General features: G+C 38.0%; 1 protein-coding gene across 7 annotated transcripts in view; it reads right to left on the bottom strand.

Moving 5' to 3' along the window:
• Positions 1-5,912: 5,912 nt before the first annotated feature.
• Positions 5,913-22,727, bottom strand: part of LAMA2 (laminin subunit alpha 2) — a 332,349-nt gene continuing 315,534 nt past the window's right edge. For all 7 annotated transcript variants that reach the window (XM_079297887.1, XM_079297888.1, XM_079297889.1 and 4 more), the window contains 8 exons: positions 22,046-22,256; positions 17,433-17,545; positions 15,784-15,973; positions 13,317-13,472; positions 9,808-9,961; positions 9,314-9,444; positions 8,507-8,729; positions 5,913-6,169 (listed from right to left, as the gene is read on the bottom strand). In XM_079297887.1, coding sequence (XP_079154013.1) covers positions 6,012-6,169; positions 8,507-8,729; positions 9,314-9,444; positions 9,808-9,961; positions 13,317-13,472; positions 15,784-15,973; positions 17,433-17,545; positions 22,046-22,256 — 1,336 coding nt within the window. In that variant the 3' untranslated portion in view covers positions 5,913-6,011. The remainder of the gene's footprint in view (positions 6,170-8,506; positions 8,730-9,313; positions 9,445-9,807; positions 9,962-13,316; positions 13,473-15,783; positions 15,974-17,432; positions 17,546-22,045; positions 22,257-22,727) is intronic.

Raw genomic sequence — 22,727 nt, 5'->3', positions numbered from 1 at the left:
TCCACCGCTGCCTGCCGCCCCGGACGGTGGAAATATCCCGGACGAGCCCCCAAGTTGTAAGGGAAATTAACCCACAAACACCAGAGGTTTATGTCCAAAAAGGAGACAGAGGAGTCCTTTTTGCTTTATTCGAATAAAGGGAGAGGCCATGGGGCATTCCCCTGGGATCTCTCAAATTTTTGGAGGACGCAGCCTCCCTTTTTATCCTATTTTCCCGGCCGCTTTTCCCTCTCTCTTTCCCCATTGGCTGAGGTACTCGAGAGGCACAGACTTCCCGGAACGCCTGACACCTGACATTCCCCTCTAATGTATAACCCTCCCTTTTAATTTTTAATTCTTGTAGAATTCAGTTTTCCCCCTCCCCGTTGCTTCTTTCATCTTCTGTTACCCAATTTTATTTACCAGCAAACCTACAGTTTGTTTGTAAAGGCAAATCTCTTTTTCCATTCATCAATCAGTGTAATCCCTCTCATTGTTTCTTTTATCTATAGGTGCTAACTTTACCTACCAACAGATCTACAGTTTGTTTGTAAAGACAAATGTAACATTCCTCTCATCAGTAAGAGTTTGACATGACATCATTTGTTTCTAAATAGCAATATATTTTTACAGCTGAAGGTTGACTCCCCTCTCAACATAATTGTCCACAAGGCAGACAAAGAACAAGCCAAGAAAAAAATATGAGGAGCAATGACTTTCCCTTAAGTAAATATAACATAAACCCAGAATCTTTAAATAAGGAATAAAATAGAGCTGTTGCTTGAATAGGTGCTAAACAAGAAATACTAGAATAACATGTAATATTTGCATCTTTCCTGGGTCTTCAAGTGGTCTAAACTGATGAAAACCGTAGAGGTATCATTCTCTGCTGTCTTAGGCCAGTCTGCTCCTCCAGGCACTTCAGTGCTTAAGATGACTCTGACTTCATATAATTCAAAGATGTGGAGAAAAGGGCTCTGGTTTATTCCACCTAACCCTCTGCCTCTAGGATCATAGGAGTCCATGTCTCCCTAGGTGCTTCATTCCCTCAATTCAGAGAGATGGGCAGTTTTTCATCTCCCAGAGAGCCATTCTGTTGACATGAAACTCAGTGAAAGAGTGAGGCCTTTGGCTGTTTAAATCAAATTCATGTTGTATTGCAGCACAGAATCATAATGAAGAAAACCACAGGAAATGTAGCTACTCTAGGGCCTCAACTGCCAGTCATCTTCCCTTGCTCATGCCAACTAGAAGAACCAAAGTTGTCAAAATAAATTATGTTTGAAAGGGTAGATGTCACAGCAGATTATTCAGTCTTGCAGAATTTTTTGTAATAATGTGTATCATAAAAAAGTCTTTGAAATTCTATACACTTACTTTCATTATCATCTTTATTAAAGAGTGATAGATAAATGCTGGGCAGGGAGGAAGCATCAGTTTATTTTTGTACTCAAAGGTGCTTTTAAAAAAAGATAGGGTAAAAGGAGGGGGCTCTAGCATTAGGAGAGTTTTGTACAGTTGTCTTCAGAATAAGTGAAGATTCAAGTCCATAGTCAAGTGAAAACTGGAAGATGGGTGTTAGATTTGGGCTAAAGAATGATGTTGGTCCTGTGGGACCATTAAACATGTATGAGAGCACTGACTGCTGGAGATTTTTCCCTAGGGTTTTCTTTCTTTGCTTAAATTAGATATTTTAGTTTCTGAAGTGCTATCATTTTATGCTATGCTGCCCACTAAATTTGAACAGGAATGGGGTTTTTTGAGTTGAAACAGATGGATCATATTGGGAATTATCTGGGACTTCATGATGAAATTATTTGTACTCTTGAGTATGAAGTGTAACACCATAGAAATATATAACCTGAATAATTTGGGGTCTTGTTTCAATTTCATGGTATGACACATTAGCAGTGTATTTAAGAAATTATTTTGAATAAAAGTCTGTATGGTTTTGTGTTTAGGTATGAAGCATGAAATGGTGAAAGTGATAATCCTTTCTATATATTTGCAGCAGAAGTTCAGCCCACATGTATGCTCTAGGGCTTGATAGATGACTGAAGAACTGATAGACTTTTGTCACTAGGAAATACAGATGAAAAAATGAAAAAAAAAGTTAAAAACTCACTGAGGATATTTTCAGAGAAGTTTTATTTGCTTTTGTAAAATCTTAGCTGAAAACTGCAAGGTCTTCTTAAAAGTTTAAAAACTGGTGTGTATGGGGGGATTGGAAACTTTTGGTGGCCGTTCAAAAAATGTGTTCTTGTGAAAGGTATAGAGTACATTTTTCTGGTTGGTCAGAAACAAGTCAATGAAAAATTTTACTTGCATGTACTGAGAAATTCTTCAGCAGGGATCTCAGACTGCCCAGAAGCTGAACAAGGTAAGCCCTAGAACTGACATCCCTGGTGGTTTCTATTATAAAAGAGAGATGGGAGAAATAGTCTGGGTTTTTAAGCATTGTAAGTTTTCTTGTGCATTCTAGAGAAAAATACTAACCCAGAAACATATTCTCTTTACAAGCTTCTATAAAGAGCTGAAAATATGATTTAATAGCATGAAAAAGAAAATTATTCTTTGCAAAGAATTTGAGAATTGTTTGTATTTAAAATTGAAAACTCAACCTTTATCAACATAGCAGTTGGCCTAAGTTATGAAGGTTTTTTCTTGTTCAGAGTAACTGTTCATCATAAATGTCTAAAAGTGACAACACTCAAGAAAATCAATTTTAAAACAATTTAAAAACACCTGAATGTGAGGTTTGTTTTTGGTTTTTTTGTTTGGTTTTTTTGTTTGTTTGTTTGTTTGGGTTTTTTTTTTGTTTTGTTTTGTTTTTGTTTTGAAGTTTAGCAGCAGAGTATTTAAAGTGTGAGGGGGAAAAATGGCAGTAAAAACATCTACATGCAAAATATCCACCAAAATAAGGTTTTAAATGCTTGTGCCTTGAGAATGTGCATTCGTTTGAAGTCTTGAATTGGAAAGGTGTTGCATTGTTCCCAGCACAGGCAGTAGTGGCATTATCTCCAGCAGCTCTGGAGATTATGCATGTGGCTCTGAAGCTCACAACCTGCTGGTTTCAGACAATTTTAGTCTTTATCTGGAATCTGACAATCTATTAATCTCTTGTATGGCAAAAGGGAGCTGGGATCATTCCCAGATGATCTGCTGAATCTTCAAAGACAGAAAACTTTACTAACAGTACTTGGTGCATCCACTCACTGATGAATGAAAACAAATTAGTCAGGTTTCTCTGTTTCCTTTCAGCATGTCTCTGCTGAAGTAGCTGTTGTTTCAGCCTACTGAGTATATTTCCTTTAGCAGAAGACAGCAGATGGTTGATTTTTTTTTTCCATTTGAAAGTTCAAGAAATGTAATAATATGCATTGTTTCATTGTTTTGCTCTGTCCCACACATTCCTGGAAGGTCACGCAAGAGAAAAAAATAATTTAACAGCGCAAAGAACATAAAGGGCTTCCTTTTTCTTTTTACCCATTCCATTTCTTTTATATAGAAACTCCAGTAATTGTTTTGAAGGCAAAGACATATTTATGTGAAAGACCATTGCTGATGTAGCAGTGAGCAGAGCAGTAGCAATTTCCTGCCTCTGAGGCTGGGCATGGTTTAACTCACAGAGCTCTAGGCTTGGTTTTTCCAATTTCCCTTGTGTCTTCAAGTCCGCCCTCAGAAAACTGCAAAACCAACTCCAAAATCAACTCCAAAACTTTTGCAAGCAAGTTTGGGTTTAAAAAAAAAAGAAATCAACATGTTGAATAGAATCTAGAGGTTGGGAAATGTGCCTAGGGTAGTGTAGAGGGCCAGCGATCGGCTGCTGTGTGTTGTGAGACATTGGTAAAAATAACATTGTTTATATTTTGTAAGACTTTTGGAAATACTCAGCTGTATTTGAAGTGTTACAGCCTGCTTTTCTTGAGCTGCTCAAACTATCCTGAAATATTATGGGTATGAGAACAGGTAAATACATGAGGCAAAAAGAATAACACAGAAACACATGAATATTTTACAGTGTGCTTGTTAAAAGCACAACCACATAGAAGTTGAAGACAGTACATATCCAATAATTAGGCTTTTTCAGAGACAAATGCATGCTTTACTAATTCTTAGCACTTTGAACATGGGCAACACTGAGCAGCCATCAACTGTTTCTTAACATTAAAGGCCAGTTGCAACTAAAGCTAGAATAATTGCTGAAGGCAATTACTTCAAGACTTCACAGGAGTTGGATGGTTTTTCTTCAGGTGTATCTGATTGATGTAGACTCCCCAAACCATTAGAGTGCCAGTATACATATCTATTGCCATCTCTTTAATGCACGTTTCCAGTGTAAAAGTTTTTTTTGTTGTTTTTTTTTTTTCCTCCCGTGGCAGTTTAAAGAAACGTTGTATGCCAAAAAGGCCTTTTGTAAAATACAAAGCACTCCTGCAGGAGTGCTCGCTGGCAAGCACAGATTTTGCAGCTAGTCTATGCACAAATTTTGCAGCTGCCTTTCTTTTAGTAATGTCAGAATTTCTGAAAATGTGTATTCAAGGCACTTCTGTGGGCAGAACAAAATAATTTAAGAAACCTTTTTCATATAATTGCATGGTTATGCTACCTTACAGCCAGGGGTTTTTCTGTCGTTCTTTTTTCTTTTGTGTAGGTAGGTTGTTTTTTTTTTTTTTTTTTTTTTTGTTCCTACACCAGCTGTTCTGCATGTCTGATCACAACCTTTGCTAAACTACAGTTTAACAACTTGAAACAATCCACAGAAAACATAACCCACCCTTCCCTGATGATTTCATAGCCCTCTAAAATATCCAAAGGACAAGGAAAATCACTAAGATTTGGCATTTTAGTGAGAATCTAGGAAGTAACTTTCCTCTCTCCATCTGTATTTAAACTGCTATCCACATAACACTATAAATTTTCTTTAAGAAGATTTGGGGTGGCTTCTGCATTCAGTATTCCTTACAAACTGAAAATATCAGGCAGAAGCAGGAGGGCTGAATTTAGGAAGCTGTTTTTATGGTAAGAATTCCATTAATAGATAACAGCAGAGATCAGTAGTAGTTGTTGCACTAATAATCTCTGGAATGTTCTTGCTTCACCTCTATTCTGCTCCAAGTGTCAAGATTTCATCTTCCTTTAGAAAACTGGCTTGCAATTATTTGCTATGTTCAACTTCACTATCATGTGGGAGCAAGCAGCAATGTCAAACTTTATTAATTAAGGAACATTTAAAACTGCATTTCAAGGTAAGTAACAGACCTCAGTTCTAATCCCTCCATTAGAGACTCAATGTCCCAATGTAACCTGTTAAAATGTGATGCTGTTCAAGTGATATAGCAGGGATTTTAGGTGCAAAATCTTTTCATCAATAATCCCAAAAAAATTATCCAAGTACCAACATTGTCCTTCCTGTGCTTGGTTCCACAGCTCTAGCATATATAGGAGCCATGTAGGCCACATATAGTCTCTCAGTAAAACTTCATGGGAAATATTATGATCAGAATTTTGTAAAAGCTCTTGGGTGTGACTGAAGCATAATTTTTTTAAGCAAGTAAATATGCTAATGAAGGATAAGGTTGTGCATACCCACAAGTGCACTGTATTTAGAATTTTAAAGGAATACAAGTTTAGAGATCTACCTCAGCAAAAGCATTTAGTGAGCATTTCAGAGTTAGACTCAATGATCCTTATGGCTCCCTTCCAGCTTGAGATATTTCGTAATTGTGTGTTCCACAGAAAAGAATAACCTACATAATATATTGTCTCACTCATCACAAGAATGATGAAACATTTACATTTCAAGCTATAAGGAAAGAGATAGATAAAATATAGTGTTACTCCCTTAATGAAGGAGATGGGTGAAGGGATTAGTGCATTCCTGGGAGGTGCATTAAAATAGCTATAGGAATATACCACAAACACTACTCAAATACTTGCACAAAGACATTTTATTATGAATGCAATGAAGATACAGATTTTTTTAAATCTGAGGTGCTTATATAAGGGGACCCATACTGGCTGAGTGACCATCAGTCTGCAGGGCATGACAGTGGCTGGACACCCTTCAGCTCCAAAGCTTTGCTAAAGTTAATCTCTTGAGGTTTTGCAGTACCCTTGGTGAGCTTCAGAAATCGAATACATCCTTTAAAGCGGATATTAGTCGTCAGCCCAAACTGGGTCACACCATCTGAAGGAAGGAAAAAATCAGAAAGGAATGATATTAGTTTGAGTTGATACTTGAGTTAGTTTTGTTCTTTGAGAGTCCTGCATGAGAACAGATACAGCAATACATGAATGCTTTATTTGCTGTATATATTAATTATTTAAAAAATACAAACATTATGAGGAAATGTGATGAATAGAAAATATGATGGATAGCAATCCAGACTTTTCTTTTTCTATCCTACTATGAAAGTGGTAGAATCTGAACACATATAAACTGCCATTGTAACCCATGTATGCAGCTTGCTACCTACAAATGGTGTACAGTACATATGTGATGCTCTTCAGGTATTCAACTTCTTGAGCTGTTTTTCCACAGAATAATAGAGGAGAGAAAATAGGCCAAAATGGATGAAGTTCTCAGTCCTAACATCACAAAGAAGCCAGTTCCTCAGGATGGATCTCAGATATCATTTACAGACTGGTTTTGATGGTTTTCAAATATTCTTTTTTTTTCCCCTTACTGACAGAGTAAAGCCAGGAGTTGGAGTATATTTCTTCCACTAATGAAGGAGGGGATGGAAGTGAGGGTGGTTTGACTGGGAAGCTGGAAATATTTCTCTCTCAACTGCTTAAAATTCATGGCTCAACTTGTTTCTCAGTGTTCTTCCAAGTGAGTTGCACAAGTAACTTTATACTTGCAGAGAGACTGTCTGGCCATGGCATTATTCTGTTTCACAGAGGATAAGATGCCTGAATCCATCTGTCTCTCCTTGCATGGGGAAGAGTGATACCAGCAGAGGAATGCTGGCTTTTATGGGTACCCAGGAATCTCTATTCTTGTCTGCACTACGGTGGTGAAAATCTTCTCTATGCAGAAAATTCTCCATCAGCTACTTCTAGCTGGTTTACAACCATTTTGCTCTATTTATTTGGAAAATAAAAACATTTACTAATTTTACAAAATCTCATGAATTTGTGATGCAGCAGGTATTTGGAATGTTAAAACAAATCCTGGAGGAGCTATACTAGGTGGCAAAATAAGAGTGAACACTTACATATACAGCAGGTTTATTAAATAATTTCATAACTTGCCATGTGGCTGAACTCATGAATATCCCTTCAGCATGAGGTAAGTGTAGGTTAGTTTTGCACAGATTGCAGTGCTACTGTGCTTTGTGTCTCTCCTCTTGACATGCAGTACAGAACGAGATAGTAACTCCATCTGCAGTGTTTCTTCAGTGCTGGCTCCTGTGCTAGAATCTTGTTTTGTTATAAAAAGGCTGCCACAAAGCTGCTTTCCTTCTGGTACTAAGTTGTTGGTCTTTACTGATAGTCATTGTGACTAAAGTTCAACACTCATATGTCACTGCCATTTTCAAATGTTCCAAGTTTGAAAGAGAAGGCTTTTCAGATGCATTGTATCACACAATAGAATGGATGAAGAAACAACTTCCAGAAAATAATTGAGGAATTAAATAACTCAGAGGTATCTTGCCATTGACCTCAGTATGCACTACAGCAGACACATACTGCAAGCATACTCCACTTTTTTGGTTTGCGAGCTAGAGGGAAAATTTATTACAAATGCAACAAAATTGGTACTTTTCAAATGTATTAACTGTATTTTCAGAAAGTAAACTGCTGTTAGAGAATTTATTGACTGTCTGTGAGGAGATGAATACTAGCATTCATTATCAGCTTAGTGGAAGATGAAGCCAGCTACTGATCTCAGGCCAATTCTCAATACTGTTCAATTACCTCTGCATAAAACAAGTTCTCTTGAGGGCTTCCAGAATACTGATTACTGATGGGGTTTTTTCCTTTAAAAACCAGCAGACCACAACCAAAGGCATTAATTAGAAAGAGATTGTATCTTCTTACCTCTCTGTGCAAGCTGTTGTTCTTCCTCAGCTCCTCAGGTTCTAGAGGCTGATTTACACATATACTGCCCTGCCCCCTCAAGAGCATAAATACATTCTTCGCTTAAAATTTGGTGTTCCTAAGTTAAATTTAAATATGCCAAATGCTGTTACTACTGCAACATAACTACTATGCTATTACAAAACAGAAAGTTTTAAGAAGGAGGCTGTTTGTCTATGAGCAGCAGAAGGCAGAAAATCTGCCTGATTCTTTGTGACAGTGCCTACATTTGAAATGGGGCAGGGGTATCTGTGAGAGCCTCTTGCTGCAGAACTTCTTGTTCTGAAACGCAGCTGAATGCAGAAATGAGCATCCACGCCAACTCATACAAACTCTGCCTGTCTTTCAATCATCTTTAGCATACTGGTCCTACGTAATTTATCCATTACCAGTGTTATTGGAGCCTAAGTACAGCATAGTTGGTGTGCTGCATGCTCACCAGGATAGCCTCCGACAAAGAGAGGGTCGTTTGTGTCCGCCGAGGTCGAGGCCCTGCTGGGGCTGTCAGTCTGCACCCGAGTGCCATCCACAGTCAGCTCTAAGCGGTGCTTGATCTTGTTTGCAAGAACCTTGTGCCACTGCCCATCACACAAACTGCCTGGTGCACCAGGCTCATGGACAGCAGAGAATCGGCCTGCACCATTGTCAACGTGAAACATCACCTGAAAAGCACGGCACGGACATCAGCAAGTGTTCTAAACAGTTCAGCTGTTTTTGTTTGTTTTGTTTTGTTTGAAGTCAACATGGTTTGACTGTATGCACCAAAGACTATGTGAATTGCTGTCCCTCTGGGATCTGGGTTCTATCTCTGAGCTAAATGCAAGTGGAAATATGCAAGTTGTAATTTTTCCTTTTTTTTTTTTGTTTTAGTTTTAGGGTGTTCTGTACTCCTCTAAAATCTTTATAGTTACAGAATAATGACTCATTTTTCAGACTGTGAATCAAAAGATATCCAAGAGAATCTAGTATTATTAATAACAAAGCCTTTTCTCAAAAATTCTTATATGGTCACTAACTTAAGACCTGATTGTAGTTTTAGGAGACTCAAGTATTATGGAATCTTTTAAACTATCTTTTAAAAGTTTAAGATCCTCTAGATATATGTGGAAAGGTACAAGTATTGCTGTCCATCAAGAGTCCTGACATCATTTGAGACATCTTGAGTCTATGGAAGTAACCTTGCATTTAAACTACCTGTGCTGTCTAAAACCAGGTTATGAAGAAACAAAACTGCTTTGCTACTCACTTTTCCATCTACTAATTCAATGCCAAGCCCATCCATTTTCTGGCTGCTGACTCCTAGGAGAACACCGTTCATTCGTGTTGTACGGAATTCAAATTCCACAAGCAGATCTGTTCCCACTCTGTACGCACCAACTTGGAGAGAAAAGGGGAAGCACAATAAAAGGAAGTTAAGCATCTAATACCTTATTCCTAATACTCATCATACAGATTGTGCTGAGAATTAGGCAAAATAACTAATTCAGTGTTGTTAATGCACTCCATTTAATGTGAAACCATGTAAATAACTTCTATTGCAATTGTGCTTAGTGCAAGACCATGCTAGGAAGTCACATAGTTTCTCCTCAGGAGAGATAACTAAAACTGATCAGCAAGAGTTTCAAGCACTAGTCTCAGTTTGCCTCCAGCCAACAGGAGTTAGATAACACTGGTAGTTTTTGAAAGCAGAATTTCCTCTTTCTCTCTTCTTTGGCTATCACCAGAGCTGTTGCTCATTACCTGTTTTGGCAAAGCCTGTTCCATCAAAGTACGTTCCCTTCTGTGCACTGACAAAGCATTTTCCAACATTGAAGCTGGAAGTTGGATTATCCAGGTCAACAGGTGATTCTGTCATTTTAAAATTCCTGATGCAGCCATCAATGCTATGGAGGACCTGCAGTCAATATTTCAAACAAAATGTAAGACTATGAGGAGCAAGCCTGAGTATGCAATCAATGAGTGCATTTTTTCTGCTTCTCTGCTGGATTTATAAAGCTGAATAAAATCTGAATTTTACATGGCTAGTCCTTAATATCTGATTGTAATTGGAATCTACTCAATCATACTGAGGATTGCATTCCTTTTCAGGGATGCAATCTGAGTCACATCTATTCAGCTTACTGGAGGGGACATAAAATAATACACCACATAAAGAAACATAGCAAATTACATCAGCAATGCAGGAATTTAATGGCCTACACTTTGTCTTTTTAATTGACTAGGTTATGGGGTTTACAAGTAAATGAAGATAGTGACTATAGCTCTCTGGGCTGCTGGTAATTTTCTTAGTTGGGTTTTCTTTTACACCTTCTTTTAATCACTTTAGTGTGGACCTAATGTTGCATGGTAAGAAGAGGCAGTGCAGGTAACATCACCACTAAAATGAACAAAGCCCCTGTGTGAAGGCTGCTGACTGCACACAGTCTGATGACTGCAGTGACCAGGGTCACTCAGCTGGCCAGAGATGCAGGTGGAGGCAGGGAATGTGCTCATGTCTTCAGAGGCTCCCGTGCAGGGTAGCAAACTGCAGCTCCAGTTTGGTTTCTGCAATGGGCACACTGGTCTGTGTGCCTCCCCACTGGTCTGGGCACACTTGGAATGGTGGTTTGAGTATGCATGGAACTGCCTGGGGCAGGGGTTGTTCTGGGTGTGAGCAGCACATCCCAGTGGGATCTCTGAAAGCCACTGGCATCTCCTCCAGAACTCGCCCTCCCTTTTTCTCTCCAAGGTCAGCAGAGGCTGTATTTTGGTTCTCAGATTCAGACAGAGGCTTTGATCTTTGACTTAAAGAGTTAGCAAAATCTATCCTTGATACCAGTGAAACAGAGCAAAATGATACATCATGTACTTGGAGAAAGAAAAAGAAAATATATTCATAAAAAGTGCAGTAGAAAGGAGGAAAAAAACCATCAGTGTATAAAATTCAGCCCAGAAATACATACAAATACAAAAAGGACAAAGACACAACTGCAGAGAGAAATGTTGACTCTGCACACTACCTCCTCTAACAAAACTCTGACCCGTAAATGGAAAAAATTTCCAAGAATTTATTTTCTTGCACATCAAAGCTGTATGTACTATGAAATTATATAGCTTATTACAGCTAAATACACCTGTGCAGTATTTTAATGAGAACTTGAGCAATACCAGTGAATAAATTCAGATATCAGCTGAACAATGCTTTCTGTCAGATTTTTCATAAATAGTCCCTTTTGTAATTTATAAGTAACTCGTCTCCAGATCAACAAATCTTGTTATCAAAAAAGAGAAACACCAGAAAACAAAACAAACCTTCACTGCAAGAATAAATCATAGAAATGCAAGATTTGTAGATGATTTGATAATGTTCTCTAACTTTACAATTTTCTCTTTCCTATGGAAAAGCAAATCTGGTTATACTTTAGCATGGGAACAGGTAATACGACCTCTTTAGCTGAAAGCAGAGTTTTGAGTGCTCAAAATGTGACATGACATCTGCTGAAGCCAAACAAGTGGGTATCAGTCTTCTACACTGAAAAGGAAGCCAAGCCACCTATGGTTACATAACAAATTACTGTCCAAAAGGGCTAATGTGTGTATAGAAGAAAGCTCTGACTAAGGTAACACATCCTTTTAACTTGGTTTGCTTCAGAGCCTCTACATGAAGCTACAACACAACACTGTGTCATACACTGTGGTGCATTTTACTGAGCATGACTGGAAGGCAAGCATTGGTTTTTACATGACATTTGAAGTCACAGCTTCATTTAAATCCCAAAGCACATAAGACTCTCAGGACCTGACATGACTGTTATTGCCAGACTGAGCCATTTATCTGCATGGGTTCCCTCCATTACCTCTGACAAAATAGCAATAGGTAAGGACTTAGTGTTATCTTTCTCCTTAGATTAGTATTTGCAAATTGCAGATATATTTCAAAGAGCATAAATTGGTACTACTGGGAATTATATGTTGTGGGTAGTTATGTACTGTTTTGATTTCCAGTCCTCAGATCTGGTTTGGTAAATCATAATGATTTAGATTTGCCTCCATTTGGGCTTTCTGTACAATCAATTATTTACTAAGAAACATGGTCTTACAGGTCATTTCTTTATGGAATACAGCTCTCAGATGTAGAGTGGTTACTCATTCCCTTCATTCCCTATCCATGAGTCAATACATGGACTAAGAGGATCTAGGAATTCCTTTTCTATATCTATTTTGTCCACTTAAAAAAGGGAACTCTTGCCTGTCCATAGACTGGTATTTTCCATTCCATAAACATCTTGGTATAATGGTATTTACTCATATGCAGATTTTTTGGGAGTCTGTTTTGTTTCCTTACCAGATCTGTGCTTTGCCTGCTCTTTATGGATTCTCTGTATCTACCCAGGATGAACCCAGACATAACTCCTACTGACATTCCATTTTTTGTGTGTCTGAACTGTGCTGTGCTAGATGCTGGATTTTTTGTTTAGTATAAATTAATTCACTCAGGTCTGGCTTCTGCTTTGAAAGAACTGTCTTCAGATGTTACAGCGAGCAAAAGAAAGCATAGAAGAGGTTTTTCTCCCATATTCTGATGTTGGTGTATCTTGGGAGGTTGGAAGGGCATCAGTGCATGGAGTTCTGCAGACAGATGCAGTAAATAGTCTGGGTGACAGAACACAGTGTTCCTAGTTAACTCCACAAAATTTAGGACAAAATGATATTTATTTCTCTGGGCTCCCTGTCATCTTCCATGTCAGCATGGAAGCTGGGCATTTGAACCAAAGCAGTGATAAATTGATACATGCATATTTAATTTGGAAACAGAAAGAGATAACAGAATTTTCATGGCCTTCCTTCAAAACACACTGTCCCTCTTTTAGTAATAGCAACACAAAGCTGATTATTACAGTAAGCAGCAGTACTTTGTCCAGTGTAGTTTTGGCTTCTGGCGTTCATTGTAGGAGATCTTTTCACTATTTATTAGCATTTGCTGCTAGACAGCCATGAGAAAGGGCAAGTGCTACTGAGGAACCTATACTCTAGCTGTGCTGTGATCCAGGTAGATACAAGTATATGGAAATTTCTGCTTTTCCAAAACAGTGAATAACTCTGCTATTTCATTTTTTTTTTTTTTTTCATTAAATGGATTCTGAGTCAGATCCTTCCACGGACAGAAGAGCATTCTGAGGGAAAAGCAACACAAAACAAAACTGGAAAGACATTTGCACCAATTAAGACATACTTAAGGCTTGTAAGATAACTTAAATAAATTTGCTTACTGGACCAATTCTTCTGGTTGTGTAGTTAATGGGCAATCCTCCCACGTACAGCATTCCTACAACATCCAGTATATCAGCCTTCTTGGGGCTCACAGTCGTGTTGGAAACACCATCTACTATGAGGTTTCCTTCTTGCTTCACTCGATTTACTTTTATCTAGAAAGATACAAAAATGTGATACAATTGCAGATAGTTTTCTGACAACCAAGCAATTTCAGATTGTAACTAGTCTCACAGTCCAAAATCTGTAACAATACACAAGAAAGTAGCAGGAGTAGTTACAGAAGTACCATGGCAGCTGTGGATAGTATTTATGGAACAAAGCTCCTGAGCAAGGTTTGTGCCAACTTGCATCTGGGTCAGGAGGCATCACGACAATTATTTACTATAATTACTGAAAGGACTTGAGATTCCTTTAAAATGTTTCATTGTTATGTTATAATAGGTACAGCACAGTATTTTTCTTCCTGGAATCAGACAGCAATTTTAAGTACTGAGAATAGGCAAGTACTTCAGAATGAATGCTGAATGTTATGGCACTGATTGCAAATCTTTATAGCTCCACATGTTTGCAGAAAATATTGAGTTTCCTATTCCATTATCTTGGACATGCCTCAGATCATAGTTCATGCTAGACTAAATACAATACCAACTATGTTCTGTTGGAATTATGGCTTCTATTCAGACAAATGGACTGTGAATTGCATGGAGGGAGTGCAGTTGCTGAAGAGCTGAGGAAATTCTAGGCCAATGTCTTTCTAAAAGCTTATATTGAAATCTCTACAAGTCAGTATAATAATGATTTTGCATAAAAAGGAATAAATGCAAAATGCACCATGCATGTTAGCAGATTTCTAAACAGCATTGTAGTTGGCTCACCAGAATAACAAAGAGAGACAAACAGCATTTTTTTTGGCATTTCTTTAGCATGGCTGCTTCTGCTCCAATGTGGCAGCATATTTGTCATGCAGTGGGAATGAGTGAACACTGACAAGGATGGCCTGAAGGTGAGAACCTGAACTTAGTGTTTACAGGCAACTGTAAATTTGAGATGGACAACTACACCTTGGGCAGAAGGAAGATTAGGTGAGTGAATGGGAACACACATTCTGTTACAGAGGACCTAAACAGATAGCAGGATACCAGCAGCACCAAGTGGCTTCTGTAGGACTGACAGAAATGCTTTTAACCTAAATAATTCCAAATGGAGAAAAGGCCATCACTAAAAGGATTATTTTAAGGAGAAACCCCTGCTTTATCAGAAACAAAGACAGTGGCCTTTTTCTACAAGCCTTGCCTTCCTTCCTCCTCCTTCTCATATTTTTTTTTCTTTTAGGAACTCTGACTTTGTCTCCATTCTCCACTACAGAAACAGGATCTACAAAAAGAGGCCCTCTCTTGTGGAGTGGCAAGCTCTATGCCCAAAGAGCACAATCTTCCATTAAGAAATATATGCTCCACTTAGTTCTCTTTAAGAATAAAGAGAAAATGGCTAAAAAAGCAAAAGCATTTCTTCTGTACAGAGGGAGTAGCAGTCTTGGTCTGCTGCCAGTTCTCCCAGGCATTATATGAAAGAGATAAATGATTACTACAACTTAATTTTTTTCCCCTTTGTGAAATACTCTTGGTGTAGAGCAGTTGCTAGCATCAAAAAGTTCATGATTAAAAATCTCATGAAAATGAAATTCCTGGAGAACAGAGTGGAAATGAGGCAATTAAAGAGTAAGAGAAAATGCAATTAGATTTTTTCCTCATTTTGGGATGGGATGTGGATGCTGAATTTCTAAATATCTGTACAAAATTCAATATAGCATATAAATTTAACCCACAGTTACATGTATACTTTGTTTCTCAGCCTTTAACAGTGCCTTCCAGCATGCCACCTAATGAATATACAGTGTGTCTGTTGTATTTGGTTTAGTAAACAGTAAATTTTATGGTTGTGATATTCCTTCTCTTAGCATCCAAATACCACAGGCATTGCATATAATGCTCTCTCCCATAAAGTCACAGAAGGTGCTGCCAAATACATCCATGAATATCATATTTATTCCCTACTGAATTAATAATCCAGGGAAGGTTTACTTACATGTTACTTTTTTTTTCCTTTGTTCTGAGCACTCTGGCTTAACAATAACATTATTAATGTAGAAACAGCAGTTTTAATGATGTATTCCATCACCATGAGCTGATACTCACATGAGCCCTATTAAGCAGGAAGGAACATTTTCTGTACTTCCTTACTATATATGGCACATATTTTAAATATGTTCAGAAATAGTGTTTCCTGAAGGATAAATTTCTGTGTAACAGTGCATCTGACACAAATTTTGCTAGACTTTTTTTTTTCCCCCCAGAAAATACTAGTTGAAAAGTTTGGCTTGTGTGGAATACATTTTGCAAATACCTCAAGGCAAAACAAAGCTCACTTTTACAAAAGATAATTTAGAATTAGAGACTGTTATACCTGGTGCCACTGGCCATCATTTATTTTGTTGGAAATCAGTGTGCTTGTGTTTCCACTCCCCAGATCATAACTGAAGTAAGGCAGACCATTTTTTATCTGAACTGTGGCAAAATCGGCGTGGTTGATGCGGGCCATATAAAACAGCAAGCCAGAATCAGCTGTTGTTCGGACTTCAAATTCAATTGTGAGCCTGGAGATCAAACAAACAGGAAACAATAAAAAAGAAAAAGATATTTGGAGTCAGATACTAGACAAATTCATCTTCTTGTGTTTTTTCTAAAAAAATTCTATACAGCAAGTGGCCAATTTTACTTGTTCGTTACAATTGAAGAAAAATAATTTGGTTATATGCAAATTACATTTCACACATATCTGATCCCTGACATGTGAGCATTCATTAGTTCCTTTAGTGTGGAGATACAAAACTACAACCTTGGCATAGAATTTCAAGATGTAATTCTCAGCTGCAGCTGTAGCAGCTAGAAAATCCCAGCACTTGTAAAATTCCAGCAGCGTTATCCATCATCCACACACATAATGCTCACAAAGAAGAGAGAGCTGTAGTGACAGCTGGCAAATGTTGAGTTTCTAATGAGTTGTATTGCCTGAAGACAGGTTGCAAAACTTTTAAAGATGCAGACAGAAGAGTTTACAATGAGGATATAAAACACTTATTCTGATCTCTCCCAAGGGAAAATGAGGCTGTGTCTGAGCAAACCTAATGACCCTTTGGACAGAATGGTAATGTTGAGAACCTCCTTTACAGCAAGGAACTTGTGAAGAAATTATTCAGATTTTCTAATGCTGAAGTCATACTGGCAACACATCACTAACCTTGCTCAAGCTGAGCTGCAAAGTCAATACCTGAAAGCAGCTGATAATATAAATGAAAAATCATTGCATGAAAATGATCAGTCCAGGATCATTCCTAGTTTTCTAAATTTAGCATGTGTGGTGCAACATCTTTATAGGGATAAATAAGTGTGAGGCTAATGGATTTGGAAACTGTAAGCTTCAAAATTGCTTACTGGTGTGACATGGCACATTTGTGCCTACAGAGCAAAAATAAACAACTAACAAGTTCTAGCTTCACAAATCCATTGAAAAAAAGCTGCATTTTTACAAACAGTTCATTGAATTCCTTTGCATGTCGATAGCTATATGCATAGAGTGTTGTCCTTTGGGGTGGCAATGTCATTTTTCCTGTTTACTCTGCAAGATTCACCTAGACTATTGGAAGAAAGGGGAAATAAGTTTTGCTCATTAAAAGAAATTATCAAGTTAATAAAATAAAATCAAGTTAATAAAATCAAGTGAATAAAAAAGGCTCTGAAAAAGTCATCTTTGAAGTTAGCTGCACAACCTGATCCATTACTCTGTTTGGTTCTTAGCAAATCAGTCTGAGATCTGTGTGTGTGCCCAAACCTTTACAAAAGAGGTAAATTATTATTGTGAGAGCTACTTAAGTGAGCATTTCATTGCCTAGATTTCATCCTTTAATATCCTTTTAGGTTTGCTTAATGAAATTAATTAGTCATGGCATGTGATCTTTTCAGATTATGTCCACAGTTTCACAAAATACCTTTGAGAGAATTTAGGAGGCACTTTTTATTGATAGTATTCCACCAAACCTCATTGCTGAAACATACCTGTTTTTCACTTTGGTGTCATCAAATGCAACTGCAATGTGGCTGTTCCTTGAAAGACCAAACTGCTTGCCACCTTCTAGAATGGCTGGTTCTGTGTCAGCAGCACAGGAATCCTGCAAAATATACAGCAATCATACAAACTTCATATTTTGTATCTGTCTCAGCTGTGCATATGCTGGGAGACTCCCAGCTGCTCAGGACTGAGAATATTGAACCTAGTCTAGAGACTGGCCCTGCAATTTTCCAGCGGGCTGATGTCTCATCACACCAGCTAAAGTTATAAACCAGTATGACAGGAATTTGGTGTAAAAGCAGAGCCCATTAAGCTGGCTGTAAAAGCAAATGAAAGTAATATATGAACATTACTGCTTTCATGCTTTCACCAGTGGACATTTACAAGAGTCTTAAGTGATTTCCAGGCAGTTCTCTTAGCTTACATAATCGAGTTTTACACAGTAGGATGCCCTCTTACAGAAATGAAACAAGATTTAAGTTTTAAAGGGATGCTTTGTTGTCAACTTGAAATCCAGTCACCTTAAAAATAATGAGTTAAAAGTAATTTCAGCTGCAGCTGTCAACGAGTCCTTCTTTTTACTTCTTTATATTGTTTTACAACTGTATTCTTTGTTTAATGTGCTGTTGTTTCCCCTGGTGCTGTTGAAAGGCCCCATAACCAATCAGGGAATCTGAATAACTGATGGACAGATGTAACAGCTGCTGAAATCCCCCAGCTGTCCAACGTAGAGACATTACCCAGGCTGTAAAGGAAGAAACCCCTCCCTGTATTCCACTTCTATTAATCTTCAAGTGGTGCAACAATGCAAGGCAAAATATCTTCTGTCCACTGTAATTTTCTCGTTTTAATTTCACCAGCTCTTTCAATCTCTGGTCCTAAAGCTCTTGTATAGGGGTGCCTGGGGCAATGTGAGATCATGGTAATTACCAGCTTCTACACATGTCTGGCTTTTACCACCCACTGAGAGTATTGTGAGGAAACTACTCAAAGGATCTAACTCAACACAGTATCAGACAATACCGCTGGGAAAGAAACAAACTTTGATAGCTGCAACAAGCTCTGTTTTTAAGCACTGTGCCTGCTATAATTTTGGATTGGTGACAGTCTCTTATTTCAGCCCTGACTCAGCAGGGACCTACAAAGCACAAGGTGCAGTGCCTTGCTGACAGAGTTTTTTCTCTGAAACATTTTGAAAATGTCGTGAGTGACTTAAGGCCTGAGATTTCAACTGCAAAGAGAAAATGATTTCCCTTTCTCACTCGGTTTTCCAGTAATATTTTTTGTTTTCACACATCATAAAGATCTTCATAACAGTATAGAACACCTCAAAAATATGATTTTGCATAATAATTGTTCTGGTTTGAATATGACAGAGTAGAACACCATGCATTATGACAAGAGCAATTGAGACATCAATATGCAATGGAGGGAAAAAACAGGGAAGATTCACCAGCAAGATTATGAATGTATGATACCAGTCTTCCAGTGATCATCAAGAAAAGAAAAAGTCATATTCCCATAATACAGGGTAAAATTTTGAATTATTTTCAAGCTTTTAAAGGCTTATCTAGAAGTCTAACAACTAAATTAATGACAATACTATGCATATAATGCCTTCAATTACATTTGAGCTTGTTAAAATTTGAAGATAGAAAATAATTATTGGTACTGGAAAGAATTAGAAAATACATACACACACCTTTCTCTGGCACACTTTTACATTTTACATGGTAAAAGGATATATTCTGACAGCAAATTTAATCCTAGGCTGGTACATGTTAGTAAAGGGTCTACTGCTCCCCAGCATCAGTAAACACTGCAGTTTTTCTTCATTCAAGCAGGGTGACTGTAAGAAATGGCAAGGAGTATGGGAGAATGTCCAACACACCATGATGGCTGGAATCATAGCATCCACTGATTATTTACTAATAACTGCTTATAAGAGTTAGCACTCATCAGGCTGATGTGGAAAAGACAGCAAAAAAAAAAAAAAAATCAGTAGGGCATGTTTAAAAAATGTCCATATTTTATTCACAAACCTGTGTCTGCTTTTGTTTTATCTAAGGACAGCCACCTTTACAGCTTTCACAAGACAGTGCACTAAGCATGGGTCACCAGCCAGTATTGAAATATGATTTTTGAGTAATGGCCTTAATTTTTCCTGGCTGCTTAATAATCTCCCATATTACAGGAGAGACTGCACTCTTCAGCTGCCCTTCACTTCATTCTTGTAAGATGACAGGGACTTGACTGGTAGGTCAAGAAGTTCGGTGTGTATGGCAGTGGAAATGAAGAACAGAAAAGGCCACTGGTGGACTGTCACACATTCTCCATATCCTCATATGCTGTATTAGTAATTGCAAAGAAAGCAATTAGTAGAGAAAGCACTGGAGCAGTCCCCACAGTTCACTGGATACTGTTAATAACACTGCAGAAATGCACGGAGGTACCGTCACAGAGTCAAAGGCAGAAGCAGGGCTGGCACTCTTCATTTCAGCAACAAGAGAGCCCTGAGGAGCAGGAATAACATGAGGCAGAGGCAGCAGCTGCCCAGTGCTTAGGAACATCCTGGCATTCACAGCAAGAAGCAGCAGGCTGGTGCCTGGTGTATCTCCCAACTCTCCTACATATCGATCTTGTCTTGTGTTTAGTAGAGGGCAGGTTATTTCCTCATTTGGGATTCAACTGCCCTCCCCTTTTGCATGCAGACAGATGCATGTAGATAAAAAATGTCCTAAAAGCACTTAAATAGAGCATATACTTTATTTAAGCCTCCTATGTGAAAATAACTTTTTCTGCTGTACATTTTCCATATGCAGTTTTTCCACACCGAGATTCTGTATAGTTTACTGTCACATGAGTGCCACCTCATATGAGTGTAACCTCATTAGCAGACTTTAACTTTTTTGTAGTTACTTTTTGGCAACAGTCCCCTTAAAAACACTTTGAAGAACTCACTAATATGAATGCAATAGCTATCCAAAAGCTTGCCTTATGTAGAATACTTTCAAGTCCTTAGCATACTAAAACAGTCTCATTATTTCCAATAGAGAAATGGAGTAATGGTGCTTTATTTAGTTTTTTTATTTTTAATTCCTGTTTTAAATTATAACTGCTCTAGATATATGATATACAAAACTCACCTAGCTTGAATGGGACTAGTTTCTGATATTAATGAGTAGACCTACTCCTCTCAATTTTGCATTTTTAGAAGTTAGTGTTTATAGTCTTAGGAACTCTGCACTTGCTCTTTCTTCTGTGGTTTATTTCTTCATTTTGTTTTAAGGTTTGATCAAGGGATACTATGACTGCATTCCTTCACAACAGTGAGCATTAAAGTGGATAATCCCTTTTACCTTGTTGCCTGGTTCCTTATCTTTCTATAGTAGCCTTACTGTACTGCAGATTTGCTTTGGACTCCAAACAGGAAAGCTGCATTGCGCCCTGGTGCTACAACTACTCCACCTTGTGGGAACGAATGGCAGCCACTGCCCTAGAGCATTGAGAGGTTGGTGTTTGTAACTGTGGGGCTTAGGGCATGGTAACAACTGAGAGGAGCTTGCCTGCCTTGAACCCATGGCTCCCATTTCCATGCATGTGATGTGGAGATTTCAGTAACACCTGAAAAGTCCTTCTAGATAAAGCTGTGCCATATATACCTGGCCAACAAAGGTGGTTATGCATGTCAAATAAAATTTTGGTTCTTCTCTAAACCTATTATTATTGAACCTATTATTATTAAACCTATTATTATTGAAGTGTAAATTCCAATAGTGCAAATAGGTTCCTAACTGGGGAATGTGCAGTCTCTTCACACCATTTTGAAACCTCACTCATACTAAACTATAGCCCGCATATACCTGTTAGTTGTATTCTGTTCTAACAAAATACAAACAATTTTCCCCTCAAAAATATTTTCCAGTGCATGTATTATTAATTTTAATATTCAGATGTGTAAACATGTGTTTAGTGAGCAGTAAAATATTGCATCAAATTATAAAATTACTCATTAGAGAAGGAGTTTTTCCCTTAAATTTTGTTGACTGCTTGCCACTAGCTGTTTATTTCTGGTAACAACAGTTGAACACAATTTAGCAGTGACTGAGGTTTCATTTTATAATTCTCCTGACTAAAGTTATAAACTAGCAGTGGAAGAATTGCCATATCAAACAGGCCTCCAGGTTTGTATTTTTCTTCATCCTATCATTGACATGACTGTTATCATGCACATCAGAGAACAGCACAAGAAATATCATAATGAAATGGATTTCCCATGGGAAAATTTCCCTTCCAACCCCAAGCAAATATTGCTTGGCCTACATCCTGAAGTGTAAGGGTTTATGGCTAAGCATGCAAGCCAAAGATATTTCTAAAACTGTATCACTCTTTAAATTACTGTTGTGATAATCCAAGAAAATTATATCAGCCAGTTTTCCATTATCCACAGGTTTTAGTGACCTACAACAAGGTGTTTCATTTACAGTATCATGCTGAATTTGTGGCAAAGTGCTTCATTGTTCCTGATGAATAGCCTTTCAATTTTGCCTGGAAGAACAAACTTTTCAAACTCTGCCTGACTGAAGTGATTTATACTTACAAGTGCTGACAGAGGTGGTATTGGAGAAGGAGAAGCAGGAGGGATCCTTGGCCTTTCTTTCTCCCCATTAGTTTCTGGTTCAGGTTGGACCAGAACTGATGCACGGGTTGGTTTATCTTCATCCTCAGCTGGCCTAACTTCTGGTTCTAGTGTGGGACATCGGCCAATATCTGCATTTTCAAAGGACACAGGTTGGGCAAAATCCATGGGGCTGAGAACACACAAAAAGAGTGATGCCTGTTATTAGTTTTTCTGCCTTTTTACCACGTATTTACAAAGAAAAATTATAGGCAGCAGTGTAGTTTCACTTCACAGGACACAAAAGCCAGGATTCATCCCACCCTGTACAGGTAGGTACAGGTACAGAAGCAAGACACTTAAACCAGAGGTGATTGGCTTTTCCTCCTATGGTCAGTGAAGAGAGACAGGCATCCTCTTGGCAAACTTTACAGGCCAATGTAGCTTCAATGATATTGGAGAGAAATAATTTACTCTGATGTGGAGTGATAAAATCCTAATTTAGGTACTACAGATATGTGAAAGAAAGATTTAGATGGAATCTTTCAATAGAGGTTTTATTTTATTCACCATTGCCTTTCCTTTTACTCAAATGTTCCTTCCAGATTACTGCACTTTCCACAAAGTAAATTGATTCCCATGGTGGTTCTCAGAATTTTGACTT

The sequence above is a fragment of the Erithacus rubecula genome (assembly GCF_903797595.1).
Source record: "Erithacus rubecula genome assembly, chromosome: 2".
Taxonomy (NCBI): domain Eukaryota; kingdom Metazoa; phylum Chordata; class Aves; order Passeriformes; family Muscicapidae; genus Erithacus; species Erithacus rubecula.
Note: the sequence above shows the minus strand (reverse complement) of the source record. Positions and strands in the feature narration are given on the sequence as shown.